The sequence below is a fragment of the Eulemur rufifrons genome, chromosome 7 (assembly GCF_041146395.1).
Source record: "Eulemur rufifrons isolate Redbay chromosome 7, OSU_ERuf_1, whole genome shotgun sequence".
Classification (NCBI taxonomy): domain Eukaryota; kingdom Metazoa; phylum Chordata; class Mammalia; order Primates; family Lemuridae; genus Eulemur; species Eulemur rufifrons.
In genome coordinates, this window is record NC_090989.1 from 73112236 (window position 1) to 73130231 (window position 17996).

The 17996-nt window shown below is 32.3% G+C and overlaps 1 protein-coding gene across 1 annotated transcript; it reads left to right on the forward strand.

Moving 5' to 3' along the window:
* Positions 1-1620: 1620 nt before the first annotated feature.
* UTS2B (urotensin 2B) lies at positions 1621-14036 on the forward strand. Its single transcript, XM_069472779.1, has 5 exons — positions 1621-1723; positions 5696-5794; positions 6993-7030; positions 8200-8293; positions 14011-14036. The coding sequence occupies exons 1-5, from the start codon at positions 1621-1623 to the stop codon at positions 14034-14036; spliced, it is 360 nt and encodes a 119-aa protein (XP_069328880.1).
* Positions 14037-17996: the final 3960 nt, after the last annotated feature.

Below are 17996 nucleotides of genomic sequence, written 5' to 3' on the forward strand. Positions count from 1 at the left end.
TTATGAGCCTTTAGGATCAAAGTTAAAGACTTTGTTCATTCTTGAATTTTTAGGCTTAAGAAAATGTAGATACTTAAGGAGATGCAATAATTATTTCAATTCATTTAGCTTTATAACTAGATGTAAAGTTTTAGGGAATTATTCTCATTTTGCCTTTCAATTACTAGAAATTTCATCCATTATTTAGTCACACATCAAATATGTTTTCACTTATTTTCCTGAAAGTCACTATGATACTTGCACATAAAAACAGAAATGACTCTGAAAGTAACTACTCTCAAAGTATTTACAATTTAATAGTGGAGCCAGATGCACAAACACCTAACTGTAATAAAAGGAAGAATGGATTGTGAGCTATGATAGATACATAAGAAAAATGCTGTGGCAGTTCAAAGGAGAAAAAAATTATGACTGGAAATGAACAAAAGAGAGATCCAAAGGCTAAATAGAGCTGGTGGCATTTAATCAGTGGCTTCAGGAATAAGTAGGTAAAATGGTCACGGAATAAAGGATTCCAGGCAGAGAGAAATATGTCAGCAAAGCTCTAGAGTGAAGAAAGGGCAAGATATGTTCCAGAATTAGCAGTCTAATGTGGCTTGTGCACAGGGACATGGAGTGAAAAGTGAACTTGCAAAAGAAAAGCGTAAATATCAAAAGAAGTAGATTTTATTCAGGAAATTTATTAAAGCAATGGGTTAATGAAAAGTTTAGTCGTTGTCCCTATCATCATGTGCTGCAGTTTATGCACTTGGAACTGAATCAATTTTAGTGCTGATGCATTTAAAGTCCTTTGGGAAAGGTAAATGCCAAGACCAGAGGTCATTATAGCATCTGTGGAACCATAAAATTAAAATTGGAAATACACTGAAAGACACTGGTTTGAAAAGAAAACCATGGCAATTAAAGCAAGTACTAGAGAGAGTAATTGATGGGACATTTTCCAGCTTTGAATTAATTAAACTCAGCCTTAATTTTTAAAAGTGCTGGTTGCAGCAAAATGAAACCATCCTTCTCCAATACAGAGACGGTAAGGTTATCCCATTATGATTCATTTCAAATTTGAGCTCTTTCCAACTTTAACCTATTTGGTTAATTAAGAATGAAGTGATGAATGCAAATAACTTCATTGTCAGGAAGATCGCCACCTGGCTCAAAATTGGTCAAATGGAAGGCATCGTTCCCATTTTCACCTACCTTCTCTGCTCTCAGCTTTAGTTAGGATTTGATGTTAATTAATCCTGGAATCAGGAAATTAAATAATAAATTATCTGAATCCAGCCAACAGGTTCTGCATTCCAAGTTTTTGCTTTATACCAATGCATCTATTTGAGTGTGTGGATATGGGTATGAACGCCTGCTTTTAGTGAAATGGGCAGATGTGAGATGTATTGATTGGATTCTTCCTGCCATTGACTGTGTAACAAACCTGTCACTTCTCCAAGTAGTGAATCATGTTGACAGGGTGCATTATATTTTATAAGTTTCTTTTTCTTTATCCAGAACATTTGTAACTGAAGCACACTTGCCTTTTAAAAGTGAGCTCTGCTGCATTCCAGAGACATTGAAATACTCGTCTTGACCTGGAAAGTCAGTTTCTCTGCTAGCACAGAAAATTTTAACATGACCAAGATCTTCTCAATATCTTTTTGCTTTGGACTCCTTACTTTGTTATCTGTGATGACCCTTTTAGAATTGGTGCATGGATGGCCATATCTTACCCAAGGTACGTGCACATGAATCTAAAAGCCTATAGGTGAGTAAATCTTAATTTTTCCATTTGCATCACTATGTATTTTTTGCCATTATTGAAATAATGTTTTAAGACATTAATATAATTGAATGGCCAAACTTCTCTTTTGAGCAGTTGCTGTCCAGAATTAAATGTAATCTATACTGCTGTTCTTCTTAAGCAAATGGTACCAAATTAATTTTACCCAAATTTTACTAAATTAATTTCAACTACACTTCCTTTTTTCTAATCATGAGGTACTTGTTTCTCATTTGTACTCCATGAGCAAAGATTGGGAATGTATAAACAATAGTATAGTCAGGGACATAATCTATTCAATCTAATCATATTTTGAAAGTACATCTTGGGGAAGGAATCTTCATTTTATGAGATTATTAGTAAATTACTTATGAAAGGTAAATAGAGCAAAGAAAAATACATCAAGATTAAAAACTTGTATTTACAGAGATTTGAGGATAATAAAGCATTGGTGAAATCTCCAGGGCAGTGCTAAGACCCACATTATGCATTGACTGTATTTTTCAGGTTTCTAACATACCTAGGGTATTTATGTAAAAGAAATAATGTAATTTATAACATCTACAAATATATCACGATAAAGTAGGTGAAAATAAGTTTTTCTCTTACAACATTGTAACTTCTATAATCTTTCTTTAAATTTTTCAGTGCACTCTATTGCAGAAATAGCTCTTAATCTGAGAATTAATAGAGCCAGATTTAGTGCTTATTTAGTAAACAACTTAACCTCATTGAAACTTTTATATATTTCTTTATGCTTTAAAAGTAGTGACTTAATATAATGCTCTCTAATATCCCTTCCAGCTTGAAATTCTGGGGTTTTCTTTTATCTAACTGACCTCCTTGTCAGGAAAAGCCAGATAAACTTTTACTCATCTTACTTAGGGGGAAATCAAGACAAATGTAATAAATTTTATTTACATGACACTAGGTTGAGAAAAGGATCAAGTGTCTCACGTCTGGATCTAATTCAACTTTGTTGGATCTTGTTGCCTCAAATGTGGTCTTAAAAGTCAATGAAAATTAAAGCATTTTTTTTGGTAGTGGAAATAAATTTGCATAATCACTTGATATTTATTTAGAAGAATTTTGCCTTGAAAAACAAATAGTCTCAGAGACTTAAATATAAGTCTTGGAATCAAAGATTATAGATTTTATCCATGGTACTCACATTTTGTCTTTGTCTGATTTAAATTATAGCACTTGATAGGCCTCCATTGTGCTTTCTGTAAAATAATGAGATTTCCAGTGTTTCTGACACGGTATCGATGTGTAAAGAAAAATGTGGTCATTTGCCGAGGACTTGGCAAAATTAGGATGTGTTAGTATTAACTGTAACTTCAGATTTCATGTGTATATGAAATAGAGAAAAAGCTAACTCTAAAACATTCGTTAGACTTACAATTAGATAACATCTCTGACCTTAGAATATCACACAGTGATATGCATATATTACTGGCAGCATAGTGGAAATATTTCTTTCTCGGACTCCTTTGATCTCAGTTTTATTATATGTATTATAAATAAGAAAGAATAAGTTATTAGTAAAGTTATTTTTTGTTGTAAATTGTCCAAGATTAGAGTGAGTCTCTCTCCATGTACACATTTTTTAAATTAACAAAATATTTGACTGATTTTAGTCTTTTAATATATTTTTCAAAGAGCATTTATCTGCTGACACAGACTACAAAGTTGGGGTCACCAGCCTTCTCTCTATATGTTAGATGATATCAAAGATAAATGGCACAATCCTGCCAGCTTTCATTTGGCAATGACCATATAAAAACAGGCCTCAGTGGATAAGCCTGAAACTGGGAAAACTGCCCACCACAAAAGGTTGAAGAAAGAATACCATGACCAAGAAGATTATGGGAAATTTATTAGGGCGAATATTATCATTTTTGGAGTTTCTAGGTTTCATTATGATAAAATTTCTTTTCTTTATCCAGTAAAAAACTTCACAAGTGAATAGAAAGGAAGGAGACAACTTGGTTTTTTAAGATTCAGTATCTCCAGTAGTAATGAAATAGTATTTTCTATGTAATAATTGCAAAAGCACTCACTCTCTCACATCTAAGCAGCTTTGCCATCCTTTGTGCCAAATGTGTATCTCTACTCAGATATTTTATATTCAAATATTTTGCTTACCAATAGTAACTCTGTTCAAAGATGGAAACATATTAAAAGTACATTTTTCCTTTTAAAACTATATGTTTTAAAACTAAAATGAAAACAAGAAACTAAGTACTTAAATTTTATTATTTTTTCTTAGCCAATGTTTTACTTAGCTTTAGAAATCAATTTCAGAGGTTCCTATAAAAGATGTTTGTCTTAAAAGATAATGACAAGAATTTCTGATGACAAAGTTACGCAGGTATAGTCACTGGAAGCAAAATTGATAAAGAAAATTTTGTTTTTTGAAAAATGTTCCACTTAAATATGCAGAAGAATGGACTGTGAATTAAGCAAATAAAAGCTTCAGATCTATACTTTCCTAGTTACCTTACTCTTAGTCTTCTTATGAATTCTCTAAGTTGAATACAATGAAATTGTTTCTCTTATCACAGTTCTCTTTCTAAAACAAATAGTCATGATTATCTGGCTCTAAAATGTACCTTTTTTCCAATGAAAACATTTTAAAGATTACAACTTAACATTTTGATGAATGATAAAATAAAAATGTATTATTACATAATCATGTCTGTCTTTTGAACTATCTCTAAGGGTCTTTGTATAATTGACGTTGAGCAAAATTTACATTGGTATTCTATTAATGTTTTAAATACTCAAAAAGATCCTAGAATTTCAAAGATAGTTTTTATGTTTATGAAGCAAAGAAAATTAAAGAACTGAGCAATAATTATCTTTAGTCTATGTATTAATAGAAAACTTTGATACTGTCATCTGCCTCAAATCATTCCTTTTCTTCCTTTAACCATCTGTTAAAGGAAGAAAATCAATTGACATTTTGTAGAAACAAGAAAGACAGATGATTTAAAGAAATAATCGGGTCAAATTATGAGCCATTTCTTTAGCTGAGACTACAGTATTCTCACTCCTAAATTTGAACCTTATTAATCTAACTTCTGCCGACACTGTGGCTGTTAGTACAAGGAGATAGGAAGAGGGAAAAATGATCCCACAGACATTATGTGATAAAGGTTTGATTTTTCAGACCACCTCATAAAATTTCATTAGAATATATTATTATTTCCATGGCATTATTTGTTAATAGATAGTTTGTCAAATCTTCAGGTTTTATAGCCCAAATGAAGTCTGTTGTCCCAATTTCTACTCCAGAATAAAAACATTTATAGTGCTGAGAGAGAGAGGCACCTGAGCAACAAACAGCTATGAGGTAAATTGACAAAGATGGAAAGATATCAATAAGGACAAGGCAGACACCACCCCAGCTCTTCTGTAAAGCTTCTTGGATGGTTTGAAGGCAATTCCTGAAAACAAATGGCTCACATTTAAATGTATATATCAAATAAAATCACAAAATCAAATATTTTTTTCTTTTAAAACCAACTGTTAGTTTATATTTCTTATGTTAAATGCAATAGTAGAAAATTTCAAAAGTACAGATCAAAAAGAAGAAAGCAAAATTCACCTGCAATTCCACTACCCAGAAGTAATCACAGGTAAAACTTATGGTGCAACCTTCCGGGTATATCCTCTTTCCCTCTCTCTCTCTCTCTCTCTCTCAATCTCTTCCTCTCCCTCTCTCTCTGTGTCTCTCTTTGATCATTCATATACCTTTATATGTTCAATGATTTTTAAAACAGCCCATCTCTTTGGATTACACACCTCTCTCTACATCCCTTTCACGGGTGAATATACGAATTGATAATTGCATGAAAACCCATTTAATTAGAAATATTTTCAGTAACTCAGATTGAAAATGGTGGCTTGTGATTATTACAGGAAATGAAGTGTTTCCCTACAAAAAGGATACAAATCATGAGGAACTCTTGCCGGCTCTACTGCATAAAAATTTTGATTTCCAAAGACTTTCCAACCTTGGTGAGTTAAGAATAAAGTCAACCTTCATTTATTAAAAAAATAACAGAATCTTTTTAATCTTGAAACTTGCTCTTTCTAAATGTTAATTTTTATTAAAAAAATAACTGTTTTATATGCCATACTCAAGGGGCTTAGGTGTTTTTCTTATTTCATATTCATCCTAAAATCTATGGAGTTAATAAAAAATATTAAAAGCCTATTTTGTTTAATTCAGGGTTTCTAATGGGATTGGTAACCATCTAGTTAAAAAATTGTTACCTTTACTCATATTTTCCTTTTATTTATGCAACTCTCTACTTGTACACTTAGTATTTTCTTTTACTAAATATTTCAAGATAACTGTGTTTATATGTTTCTACTAGAAATTTCATAAATTAACTGCAGTTTTGTGGTAGTTAATTTAGCACTTTTTTCAATCCAATTTTTCCAATTTGGGAAGTGGAGTAGAGACCATGAACAAGAAATTTAGGCTGTACCAATGCAGATTAGTTTCAATTGAAGAGCAGGAGAATCTGACTCACAAATATGCATCAGACTGTTCTCCAAGACATGAATTAGATTTTGTCCGAAATTTAGCAAGTCTAGCCTAAGAGAAAACAGGACAATATGACAATGTTGTACTCTCTCATATAACATCTGTAGTATTCTAAAAAATGCCTGCATCCATAGTACAAAATGCTAGTTAAAAGAATTTAAAAAATAACTTAATAAAAACTCTTAAAATGCAGGGTTTTAACAGTAGCAATAAGATATTCTTATTGTAGAAAATAAATGAATTTAAAAAAAATTCATACCTAAATTGTAAAACCTGGAGAGTTAATATTTTGGAGAATTTTCTTCTTGATTGAATTATGTACAGAATTTGTGACCGGCTTTTATTTTCACTTAATCTTGCTTTATAAGAATTTACTCAGGTCAGTAAAAATATTTTATTTCTAAATAATAGGCCATGTTAGAACTATGGTCTACTTTAGCAAACTTGTGCTTATTATTAGAAATTATATATTTTCTCATAAAAAGACTGCATTTCAGTATTGAGGACATTAAAAAATATATTGAGGGATTTATGTAAGGAATGGGTGGGTGATCTCAAATCATGTGAATAAGACCTTTGCCTAAGGTCCTAAATGTGTTTTCTGAAGTGAATTAAATATTACTTCCAATGTACATTTTTTCATGTGACAAATGTATCTTGCAGATATAGAACTGGCTAACAAATTGGAAGAACTTAACCAGGTGAGAATGTGAAATATTGAAGTGATCGATTTTAATAACAATTATACAGCAAATTCTTTTTGATATAATGTTTTAAAAAATCATTAATATTACAATGTAAAGTTTTTATTACTGCTAGAGAAAGGGTGAAGTAATTCATGAGAAAAAAATCAAGTTAAACTAAAAAAAAAAAACAAAAACAAAACAAAACTATGGCTAAAGTGATCATAATATAGAATGTCTAGAAATCTGGATTCTAGTTTTAGCTCTCCAGTTTCCTAACTATGAAAACTTGGGCAAACTACAATTCTCTAGATGTGAATTCTCATCTGTAAAATGGGAGGCTACAAACACATGGGTGTTTTCTGATGTTTCTATTCTTTTTAAAGAGCAGGAATCTCTTTTTCCCCCAAACAAAATGTTAGTGGTTCCAGCAAATGAAACATGAGAGAATACAACTGTTCTGCTTGAAGCAGCTGGTGTGGAGAGCCTGAAGAGCTGCCCTCTTCGTAGGGAGGGCCCTAGCAACCCTTTCTTCTCACTTCTTGATATGCTATGAAGAAAATTTGAAAATCTTTGGATTGGATGATTTCTAAACTCTTTCAAATACAACTACATGCAATTCCATTATTGTGCAAACTGGCCATTTGGGAAAGAAAATTATATCCATCATTCTCTTCTGAGCAGGGAACATGGAGACATGCAGTGGTCCAGGCTGAACCCTACTTTGGTAGAGTTAGGTTTGCAAGGCCTCGGCAATTAGAGAGCTTATGAAAAATTAAGATGAGTTGAATCCTGTGTGGAAACACATAACTCTTTGGCGCTCCTTGAAAAGGCCTGTTCATTATAGGTGACATAAAATCAAGTCCAGCTACACAGCCTATATTTACTTGTTCCCCATTCCTTAACACCCAGAGTTGACTTCCTTTGCCCAAAACCTGTTTCTTCCTAATCTCCTGTTGAGTCATGTACCTTTTCCATCCAGCCCTTAAATTCATGTTTCCTATTTTCCTACTTGTTCACTTTTATTTTCTTTTATTCCTTTTTTTACCTTTTCCCTCTTTTTCTCTCTTTCTTGCATTCTTCCATCATTCCTTATTTTTTTTTCCTCATTTTTATCCTTTCTCTTCTTCAATAGAGAAAAGCATTGTTGTTATTGAAGACTAATTATCATTTTTAAATTTTAACAGCTGGAAAAGCCAAAAGAACTGCTTGTGAGGGCAAAGGATGCTAAGATGCTCTATGCTATAGATGGTCTATTCTCTTCCCATCCTAACAAGCGTGGTAAGGTTTTATTTCAAACTTTTAAAATTGATTTCCAAAAGATTATTTTTGCGATTATTTCAGTTAGGGAAAAAATTCAGTTGACATTTCTTAATCTGTGGTGATGAAGATCAAGACTCATATTTTTTAAAAAAAAATCCCTATAAATGTGTTCCATTTAAATGTCTCTGAGCTTTGTCATGTTTACAATGTCACACTTCCCAGGTTTAAATAAAATAGGTCTTTAGTGTATAAATCTTGTTTACTTGTGCTATTTTGACTTAAACATTGAAGCTTGGAGGATCGAAAATAGAAATAATCAAGTTTTAAGTCTGTTCAAAATTTTAGAGAATATTTTTTGACATAAGGAAAAACCTCATTGTTATAGCAGTTGGTCCAATGTTTCATTCATAACATTTAATTTTAGAATAATTACTCTCTTGGATCACTCTAAATTTTCATAACTTTTCCTAGGATATTCTTATTTCTTACTTAGTTCTTATTTTTGAAACAATTATATTAATGTTTATTCATATAGTGATATGAGATTTTCTAAAGCATATTTATTTTTACTTGTCCCCATCCCAGATTCCTTTTTGACCTCTGTAAAAACATATTTTTACAATAACTACTAAAAGGGAAGAGGATGAATTAGTATTAAGCACTTAGCATATACCAGACATTTTATATTTTAATATCTCAAAATATAGTGGTTAAATACTTGACTTTAGAGCTAGACTACTGAGTTCAAATCTTAACTTTGATATTTCCTACCTAAGTGATTTTGGGCAATTATCTAATTTCCTCTGCCTCATTTTCTTTGCCTCAAAATGGAGATAATAATAATAATCTTCATAGGATTTTGGGGAGGATTAAATGAACTGATTTTAATTTAGAATAATACTTGTCATGTAGTAGGTACAATGTTAGCTTAACTATTTTTTTATCATTTTGATCATTATTACTATAATTATTATGTTATTCTAATGTGACTGTTTCATGGATGAGAAAACTACATCTTAGAAGGATTAAATTATATGCCAAAAATAACCCAAATGCTAAGTGACTTAGCGAATGAGCCTGAAGGAGAAAATGGCAGATGAAGTGGAAGGTGGAAGAGAGGGAACCTTGTGGCTTTTTAAGGATTTTGTGTCATATGGGAAACCACTGGATAGTTTTGAGCAAATGAGTGATATAGAATAAGTTTTACCAGAATCACTCTTGATGCTTTATTGAGAATATACTGCAAAGGGGGGGGGGCAAAGATGGAAGCAGAAACATTTAATGAGCTACTTTCATGGTCTGTGTGATGCGTGGTAATACTTTGGATTAGGATGGCAATAGTGAATTGAGAAAGGCTCCAATTTTGGATATATTTTTAACAAAAATTTAACAAAATTTTCTTTAGATTTATATGTGGGGTGTAAAAGAAAGGCAGGTGTCAAAAATTACTCCAAGGTTTCTTTTCTTAGCAACTAGGAAAAAAGCAATTTCTATTTATTGAGCCAAGGATAGCTAAAACAAGAGAGAATTTGGAGGAGAAGGGTTGAAACAGATTTTTTTTTTTTTTGGACCTTTTCTGAGTCCATATAGCGTAGGCTATTATGTGTTAACAATTTTAATCTAAATCTCAGAAGCTGAGTGTAACAAAGTTCAAGCCCAAAGTCCAATGCATGTAGCACAGCACCACTCTTTTGTAGCTACATCATCTAGAATGTTGATATATCTTAATGGCCTTCAAGATTGCCAGGACAGAAGAGAAGGGGAGAGAACACATCCCAGTGTTCAACTGCCTCAGTTCAGAAGTGACTCACATCAATTCTACTGAAGTCCATTGGCCAGAACTAGTAACTTGGGCTGCCACCAACATATTGGTAAGACAGGCTGTTGTTAAATGTAAGGAAGTACCCATAATACTTGGCGAGCACTGCCTTACCACAATCAATCCTTTGGTCTCTTCTTAAAAACAGACTATATTCAACCAATTCCCATTACAGACAACCTCAAATCTCTTCTGCCTGCATGCAGTACAAAGAGGTTTTCCAGGATATACTTACTAGTCTTCATCAGTTACAACGTGGCTGCTCTTTGTTCACAGGCCTATTAACTAAAAAGACAAGTTATTAATCCCACACAAACCCAATAATTGGCAGAGGAACAGGGAAAGGATAACCACAACCAATAATTCTGTTCATAGAGAGAAGAATAAGAGACACATAACATCTGGAATGCTGGCCTCCAACAATTCTCAAATCTCCCTGGGCAAATATTGTAATGGTCTCTTACCCTGGAATAAAGAAAGGTTTCTTAATTAGGGCCTGGTAGTTTCCAGGAAGATCCCTTTGTCCATTGTGTTGTTTCCCCTGGTCCCACCCTTTCTCACGCTTTTGCTTTTCTGTTATTATCCCTGTACACATGTCCTACTTAGGGGAATATTCTATTCTTGTGAATTGCACAGTTATCTCAGGTCTCTTCTTAACTTTCACAAGGTTAAGAGCCTGTGGTTTATTTTGTCTTGAAGTGCCCAAGACAGTTTTATTCTAGGATTCATGGATTCTTTGGCAATGATTTTGTTTTTCAAGATTTTGGGAAGCTTCTCAACAATTTGCTACAAAGATTTTTTTAAAAAGCACTTTTAGTTATTTTCCATTATTACCCCCAACTTAAGGGTAGTTGCCTTGAAGGTATCTGGAACATACCTTAAAGTTCACACACTTAATCTGATATCTTCCCCGAGTTTTTTATTACAACTAATATTTACTGAGCATCTGTCACTGACAGTCATCTGACAGTGATTTTAAGTTCCATTTTATAGCGTTTGGGATCTAGAACCAGTTAGTTTTTCAACATTGTAGACATTGTATTTCTGAACTCTCTTTATTCCTTTTTTATTTGTTTGCAAAGAAGCCAGTTCCTTCCTGAGCTCATCAGTTTCTTGCAATTCTTTGCTAATGCCTGCAAATTTTCTGTTTTTAAACCTTTTCTTTTAGAAGTTCAAGAGACACATGATCTGAATTCCAAACTGTTGCAGATGTCTGTTTTACCACATATTTTTCCATTTAATAAAATGGCTCTTAATTTCTTCAACTAATGATATCAATTTCCTTGCCATCAATGAGTTATTGACACTGTACCACATTTTAGGTACTTCTTAGAGTAGCGCCCCTCACTTCAAGTTATGAAATTGTATATTGGGATATGCTAGGCAAATTACATCAACAAAATAACCTTAAAATTTCATTGGTACAACTTGCTATAAGTTTTATCTTGAGTTTACATGAAGCTTTAGGTATGTCAATCACTTTTCCTTCACTTTGTGCCTACACTATGTGAAACTCATGGTCTCTAATGCTCCCCTAGCAGCTTAGGAGAAGGATGAAGCAGTTAATGATGCTTTTAACTGCCAGAACTAGGCACATGATCCCAATCTAGCTTAATAGAGATGGAGGAGCTCCTGGGAAAGGTAGAGAAGCACAAAGAGTAGATGAAGAGTTCTGTCCCTACCATAGATTTTTGCGGTTTATTATGCCATGTACGATAAAAATCTTCCCAGTAGTAATTGAGTATACCATTAGATATATGGATGTGGAGTTTGGGAAAGCAGCCCAGAGTGGAGATATAAATTTGATAGTTATTAGCATATCATTATAGTTTTGCATTGTGATGAGACTATCTAGGGAGTGACTAGAGATATAAAGGGAAGATAGCCAAGGACTGAGGCTCAGGTCCCTTCAAGATTAGAGACTGGGCAGTTGAGAGAGATTCAGCAAAAGAGGCTAAGTAGGAGCAGCTACCAAGGAAGTAGGTAACAAGTAAAGTAATGGCCAGAAGTCACATAAAAAAAATAGTTTCTAGGAAAAAAGGAGTTCAACTGTTTCTAAAGCTATGGTAGATCCAATAATTTGAGAACTGAGAGCTTCCAGTTGAATTCAGTACTGAAAATGTCATTAATAACCTTGATAAGAATTGTTTCATGAAATTTTGCTTAAAGAAAATAGGATTAAGGAACTGGAACCACTGACAATCAACTCTTTTGAGGAATTTTGTTCTAAAGGGTAGAAAAAATTGGGACATTAACTAGAATGATTTGAAAGGGTAAAGGAAGCTGTTTGTTTGTTTTTAAGCAAATTGATACTAAAATATATTTGTATATAGTAGGAACTAAGTAAATATTGTGGTGATGAAAGTATGAAGTAGATGCCTAAGTCACAAAAACATAAGCCATATTTTACATGCAGTATAGTACTATTATCAAAACTAGAAACTGATCATCATGAATAACAATGAATGAAGGCAAAATGAACCTAGAAATCCAGCTTATTGGATTACTGTGAAATATTATAATTTTCTTTAATCATTTGTATAGTTGATAGACACTTATTACACAGATAGCTATCCGAAATCCAGCATCATGCTAAAAACAAGGAATATAAGAGTGCACCAGACAGACATCAAGGGACATTAGAATGCTGGCTGGGGTTTTACCGCATGCAAATGGTAAGAGATATACAGTGTAACATTGGGAAATTAGCTCTACTGGCAATACCATTTGTGACAATTTCTTTCAATCAGGTCCTAAAAATTCTCCAAACTGTATTTCTTTACATACTTAATTGAGCTGCTCATGTGGTGTAAGTCTTGGATAAGTGAAGGTTAACATTTTTTCTTCCAGACAGAGGTATTCAAAGATATCTGAAAGGACAGAGTGGGCAGTGATGATCACTTTCCAAAGCATACTATAAAAAGAAGTTTGTATGGGCATGGTGGTGTGCCCTTGTAGTCCCAGTTATTCAGGAAGATGAGGCAGGATTGCTTGAGGCCAGGAGTTCAAAGCTGCAGTGAGCTATGAGTGTGCCTGTGAATAGCCACTGCACTCCAGCCAGGGCAACATGGTGAGATTCTGTCTCAAAAAAAAAAAAACAAACAAACAAACAAAAAAATAAATAAATAAATCCATTAATCAGTAGTGAATCAAAGATCTCCCAAAGATCTTAGTTTTATAAGCTGTTTAGATAAAGGAAATTAAAGAAATGTATAATTAGTTAGATGAAGTTACTATAAGTTAGACAATTGATTGGGAACAACTTACAGCTTTAAAATGACTCATTTATACATTTGAAGATTGAAATGCTGATAGATTTGGTTTTGTTTGTCTGAAGTGTTATTATATGATCAGAATGGGAAGACTCAATGTGATACAGAATGAATTTAATTAAATATTATTGGGTGGTTTGCAAAATGATCTTTAAATTTTCTTCCTTCTTCTTCTCTCAATAAATAGAAGCACATTTAGGACTGCTTTTTACTTATGTGATTTTCTCTCCAGTATTTTGGTTACCCCAAGTGTAAAACAAATGGGTGAATCTCAAAGAACTATCTGCTGTATTCTCTGGACTGTGTCACATGTATTATAATGTATAATAGTGCTGTCCAGTAGAACTTTCTGTGATAGGAACATTCTCTAATTTGCATTGCCCATTGTGGTAGTCAATGGATACAAGTCACTACTGAGCACTTGAAATGTGACTAGTATAATGGAGAAGTTGATTTTTTAATTTATTTAATTGCAATTAATTTAAAGATCCACATAAAGCTAATAGCTACTGTATTTAACATCCCTTTTACAAAACTCTCTCTCTTTTCTCTCTCTTATTCAGGCACATAAATTATTTTATTCAAATGTAAGTTTTTATCAAATATTCTCCTAATAAATAATTTTTTTTCATTTTCTTCTTTAGCCTGCTTTTGGAAATACTGTGTTTAAAGATTTTTCTCTGGATGCAAAAAAGATAAAGATATCAGAAAAAGACATATATATATATATATATATATATATATATACACGCACACACTTTACTGCTTAAAGGTTGTTGTGGTTTCAAGCATAAAGAAACCGTGACATTTATTTTGCGTATTACTTTCACACCTTGCTAAATTGTTACTAAGTAGGTTATAATATGCTGTAAGTTTATGTTGTGAAGAATGACAAATCACTTGCACTTTTGAATGGCATAGGACTATCAAAATGGCTTTGTAGAGTTAAAGTTGTATGTCCAATTGCATGTTTTTTATAAATTCATTGTCTACATATAGTTTTCTCCTGTTGTGAATATGCTGTTGAGCTATTACTTAAAATATTTTCAAAAGCATCTTGGAAAGTTAAAATAAATTATGTTGTCTTAGTTTATGTGGAAAATATGCATTATTATTCTTTCTCTTTTTTATGATTGTGATGGCCACCCTCTTTTTTCTGTTAATTTGGACAGTTGTCATTGAAACTATTACAACAAATGAATACATTACTAAGAAGTAGAAATATATCATTTATTGGGCTCTGGGAGAAAGTAGTAAATGTCTCAGATATAAAATGTTAAGAAAACTTTCTTACGGAGCAATTTGCCTTTTGTTTCTTATTCCTGCCTCTTCCACAATATGAGAAATTATGTGAGACTCTCAACATGACTGTAAGGGGCTAGAAATAATGTGCTAAATGAACCACAAAAAAATTTTAAAACTTGGATTTTTCTTGATTTGTTTTTGTTTTATATCTATACATCAAACTGCCCATTGCTGGGAGTTCAACCTTAATTTTGTTTGCTACCTGCGCTGGCACAGATATATCGTCAAAGTAACTTTATAATTAAAGAATATTAATGACTACATTAGTATGGGATAGCAAATTAGATGAGCATACATACATTCCCTTACTTTACATTATGGGGGTGAATGTAGTTTTGTTTATATAATATTAATTTTGTGGTGCTTAAAGATAAAACTAGCTTGCAAGATAAAATGAACAATATTGCTAAAACTAAAAATGAAGAATAAACAAGGACATAAACAGTCCAAGATGAGCAATATGCTTGTAGTGCTGAGCTTGCTTAGGAACCACTCAAATGTACATAAATAAATATTAGTTGCACAATGATGCCTAAAAATGTTCCCACATATTTACAACCGTTGTGAACACAAATATAATGCTATCATAAAGAAAGATGAAAACAACTGCTTTCATCATCTCAAGTTTATTAACTTTGGAAAAGTTGACCAATATTCAAGCATCTTGAACTTTCTGATATAACAGGTAATGTCATTCAAAAAGCTTTTGATACTTCTTCCTTTTAAAAGATTCTATCAATTTATTTTTTAATAATTTGCTTTAAAAATTTAATTCCCTAAAGCTATGTGTATATTAAAGGTACAATTTGACCATAGTGTGAGTAAATGTTAAGACAAAGCGTGCACTAATTAAGTCCTATTGAAGTTGATTATGTATTTGACACCAGAATTCAGAAATCCATATTCACATATTCATTTGTTCTATGAAGCTCCACACAGGAAACAAGAGAAAAAAAGGTAATGCATTATTTTGAAGTTGAAATGTAGTCGTATTTGGTACTGTACAATGCACTGGACAAATAAATGAGATGACTCGTCATATTCTTAACAGAAATTATGTCTTAATTTACTGCTACACTAAAACAATACACTATTTAAGCAAGTATATTGCTGACTTATTTTCTACTCTGTATAAAGTAGTGGTAAAAATTAAAATACGTTATAAAACAGTTATAAACGGAGAAAACATTTTTCTTTTTTTCTTCATGGAAGTCTTGTGCATATATTATGAGACAAACACATTATGCATTAGAATAGAGCATAAATCAATATTTTGTCACTTCTTATGATAATTAAGTTGGATGCCATGGCCCATTTTGAATTAGATAATAAAGAATGTAGGAAATCAGTTTGTTTAATCCAACTTCAAATCTTTATCATGAGAAATTTTTAGGCCGAAGTAGGTTTTAATACTTTTTGTCAAAGCATGAAGCAGTACCAGCTGAATTAGAAGCTTACAAATATCCAAATGGGAGAAAAAGGAAAGAAAAGGTATCTAAGGAATAGGACACATTTCCATAGTTCATTAGAAGCTTGGGAAAAGGTGAGATGAGATAACTTCTTAATAATTCTTTCAAACTGTAAGTCCTGCAGGGTATTCACCCAGGTAACACTACTAGCTTCCTAATACAAGTTTATGAAAATCAGAATTAGTTAACTTTCTCAAAATTCATTTCTCTTTGCAATAGCCCTCTACTACAATTACAAGAAACATTCATTTACTGTTTTTTCCCCAAACTTAAATCTGCAGATTTTCAATTTGAAAAATTTCTAGAAAAACTAAGAAGTTATATACAAAACCAATATGTATTCTATGTACACATGTTCATTTCTGTCACTTCTTTTCAGTTTTTAAACTGGGTCTCGAAAAAGCACATTGGACAATTGAACAATTAGCCTTTTATAAAGGTCAATCATTGAATTCAGCTCTTTCCTGATGCATTTTGCCATCATGATGTTTCTTTGAGTTTAGTTTACTCTTTGGATCATACAAGTACAATAATTTTAGTGAAAATTAGTAACTACTCATTTCTCTCTTCTTTGAACAGAAAGACATGTTCTCATGGCACTCTTTATGCTAAAATAAAACTTTGCTCTATTGGCTATAAAACTTTTTTTCTCCCATGTCTGTTTGACAGTGATTACTAAGGCTTAAAGAAGTGTTTTCCAGATGCTTTATAAACTTTTGCTAAGTAACTTATGCTGAATCTCTGGTCCAGGGAATAAGGTTTATTGTGTGTTTTGAAAGCATATTCAATGCACAGCAGACTTCTGTTCCTAACTACAGTAACATCACAATTATTGCTGAGAACTGAGCTTTCCAGAAAACCAAAACTTATGCTTTGATAGGTCAATTAAAAATAATATGAAATATTTTAAAGAAATAATTTTTAAATACATTATGCTTGTTAATGGCTTATTAAGCACAGCATATGAAACAGATTAAACAGTTTCTTAGATGAGTCAGTAACATCAAAATGATCACTTATTGTACTATGCTGAAATGTACTGTGTTAAAATGATGTGCACTTAACTGACCCCAGACTGCTCTGGTAGTTTACTACTTGGTGATCCTTTAACTTTTCCCCTACTTTTATCTTTACTTCTGTGTGTAGCTATTCCTTTCATAATGCTCTTAATTAACTATCAATTAAAATTTAGACATATGGAAAGTTGTTAGGGGACAAGGAATATCTGAGCTTGGCAAATGAATAAAGCCTTCACTTTTTAAATTCTAAGTCAACATGCTCACTGGGGCTGTGTTTTTATTTGGTTGAACATAACTGAAACTTGAAAACAATAAGAGAAGCCTAATTTCATAATTATTATCCAACAGGCTCACTGACAAAAGAAAAGAGTAATATGAAAGTACTCAAAAGAAAATATATAGCATTGCCTTTCCTTATTCTCCCATAATGAACAAAAAATTTTTATCTAAATTTTACAGAAGCAAATCTGTCTTTCATTATTATTCTTTAACTGAAAAATGTGAATAGTAAATGCATATAGAAGACATTTCACTGAACTGTGATTTTTAATTGCTATTGTAAAAGTAAAATTTGGGGGGCAGGTAACCATACCTGAATAATTAATATATATACATATATTTTAAAATCTACATGCATCAAAATTATCAGCATGGTTTAACTGAAGCTGTAACAATACTGTGATGTGATGAACTGAAGTTCAAGCTTGGGAAAGGATTTGCAGAAGGCCAGTTCCTTAAAAGTTTAATCATTAAGGAGTGTGAAGAACTTCACTGAAGCATCTTTCATATTTCTGTGACATTTCACCCAAGGATGTTGCATCTGCAAAAATGAAAGTT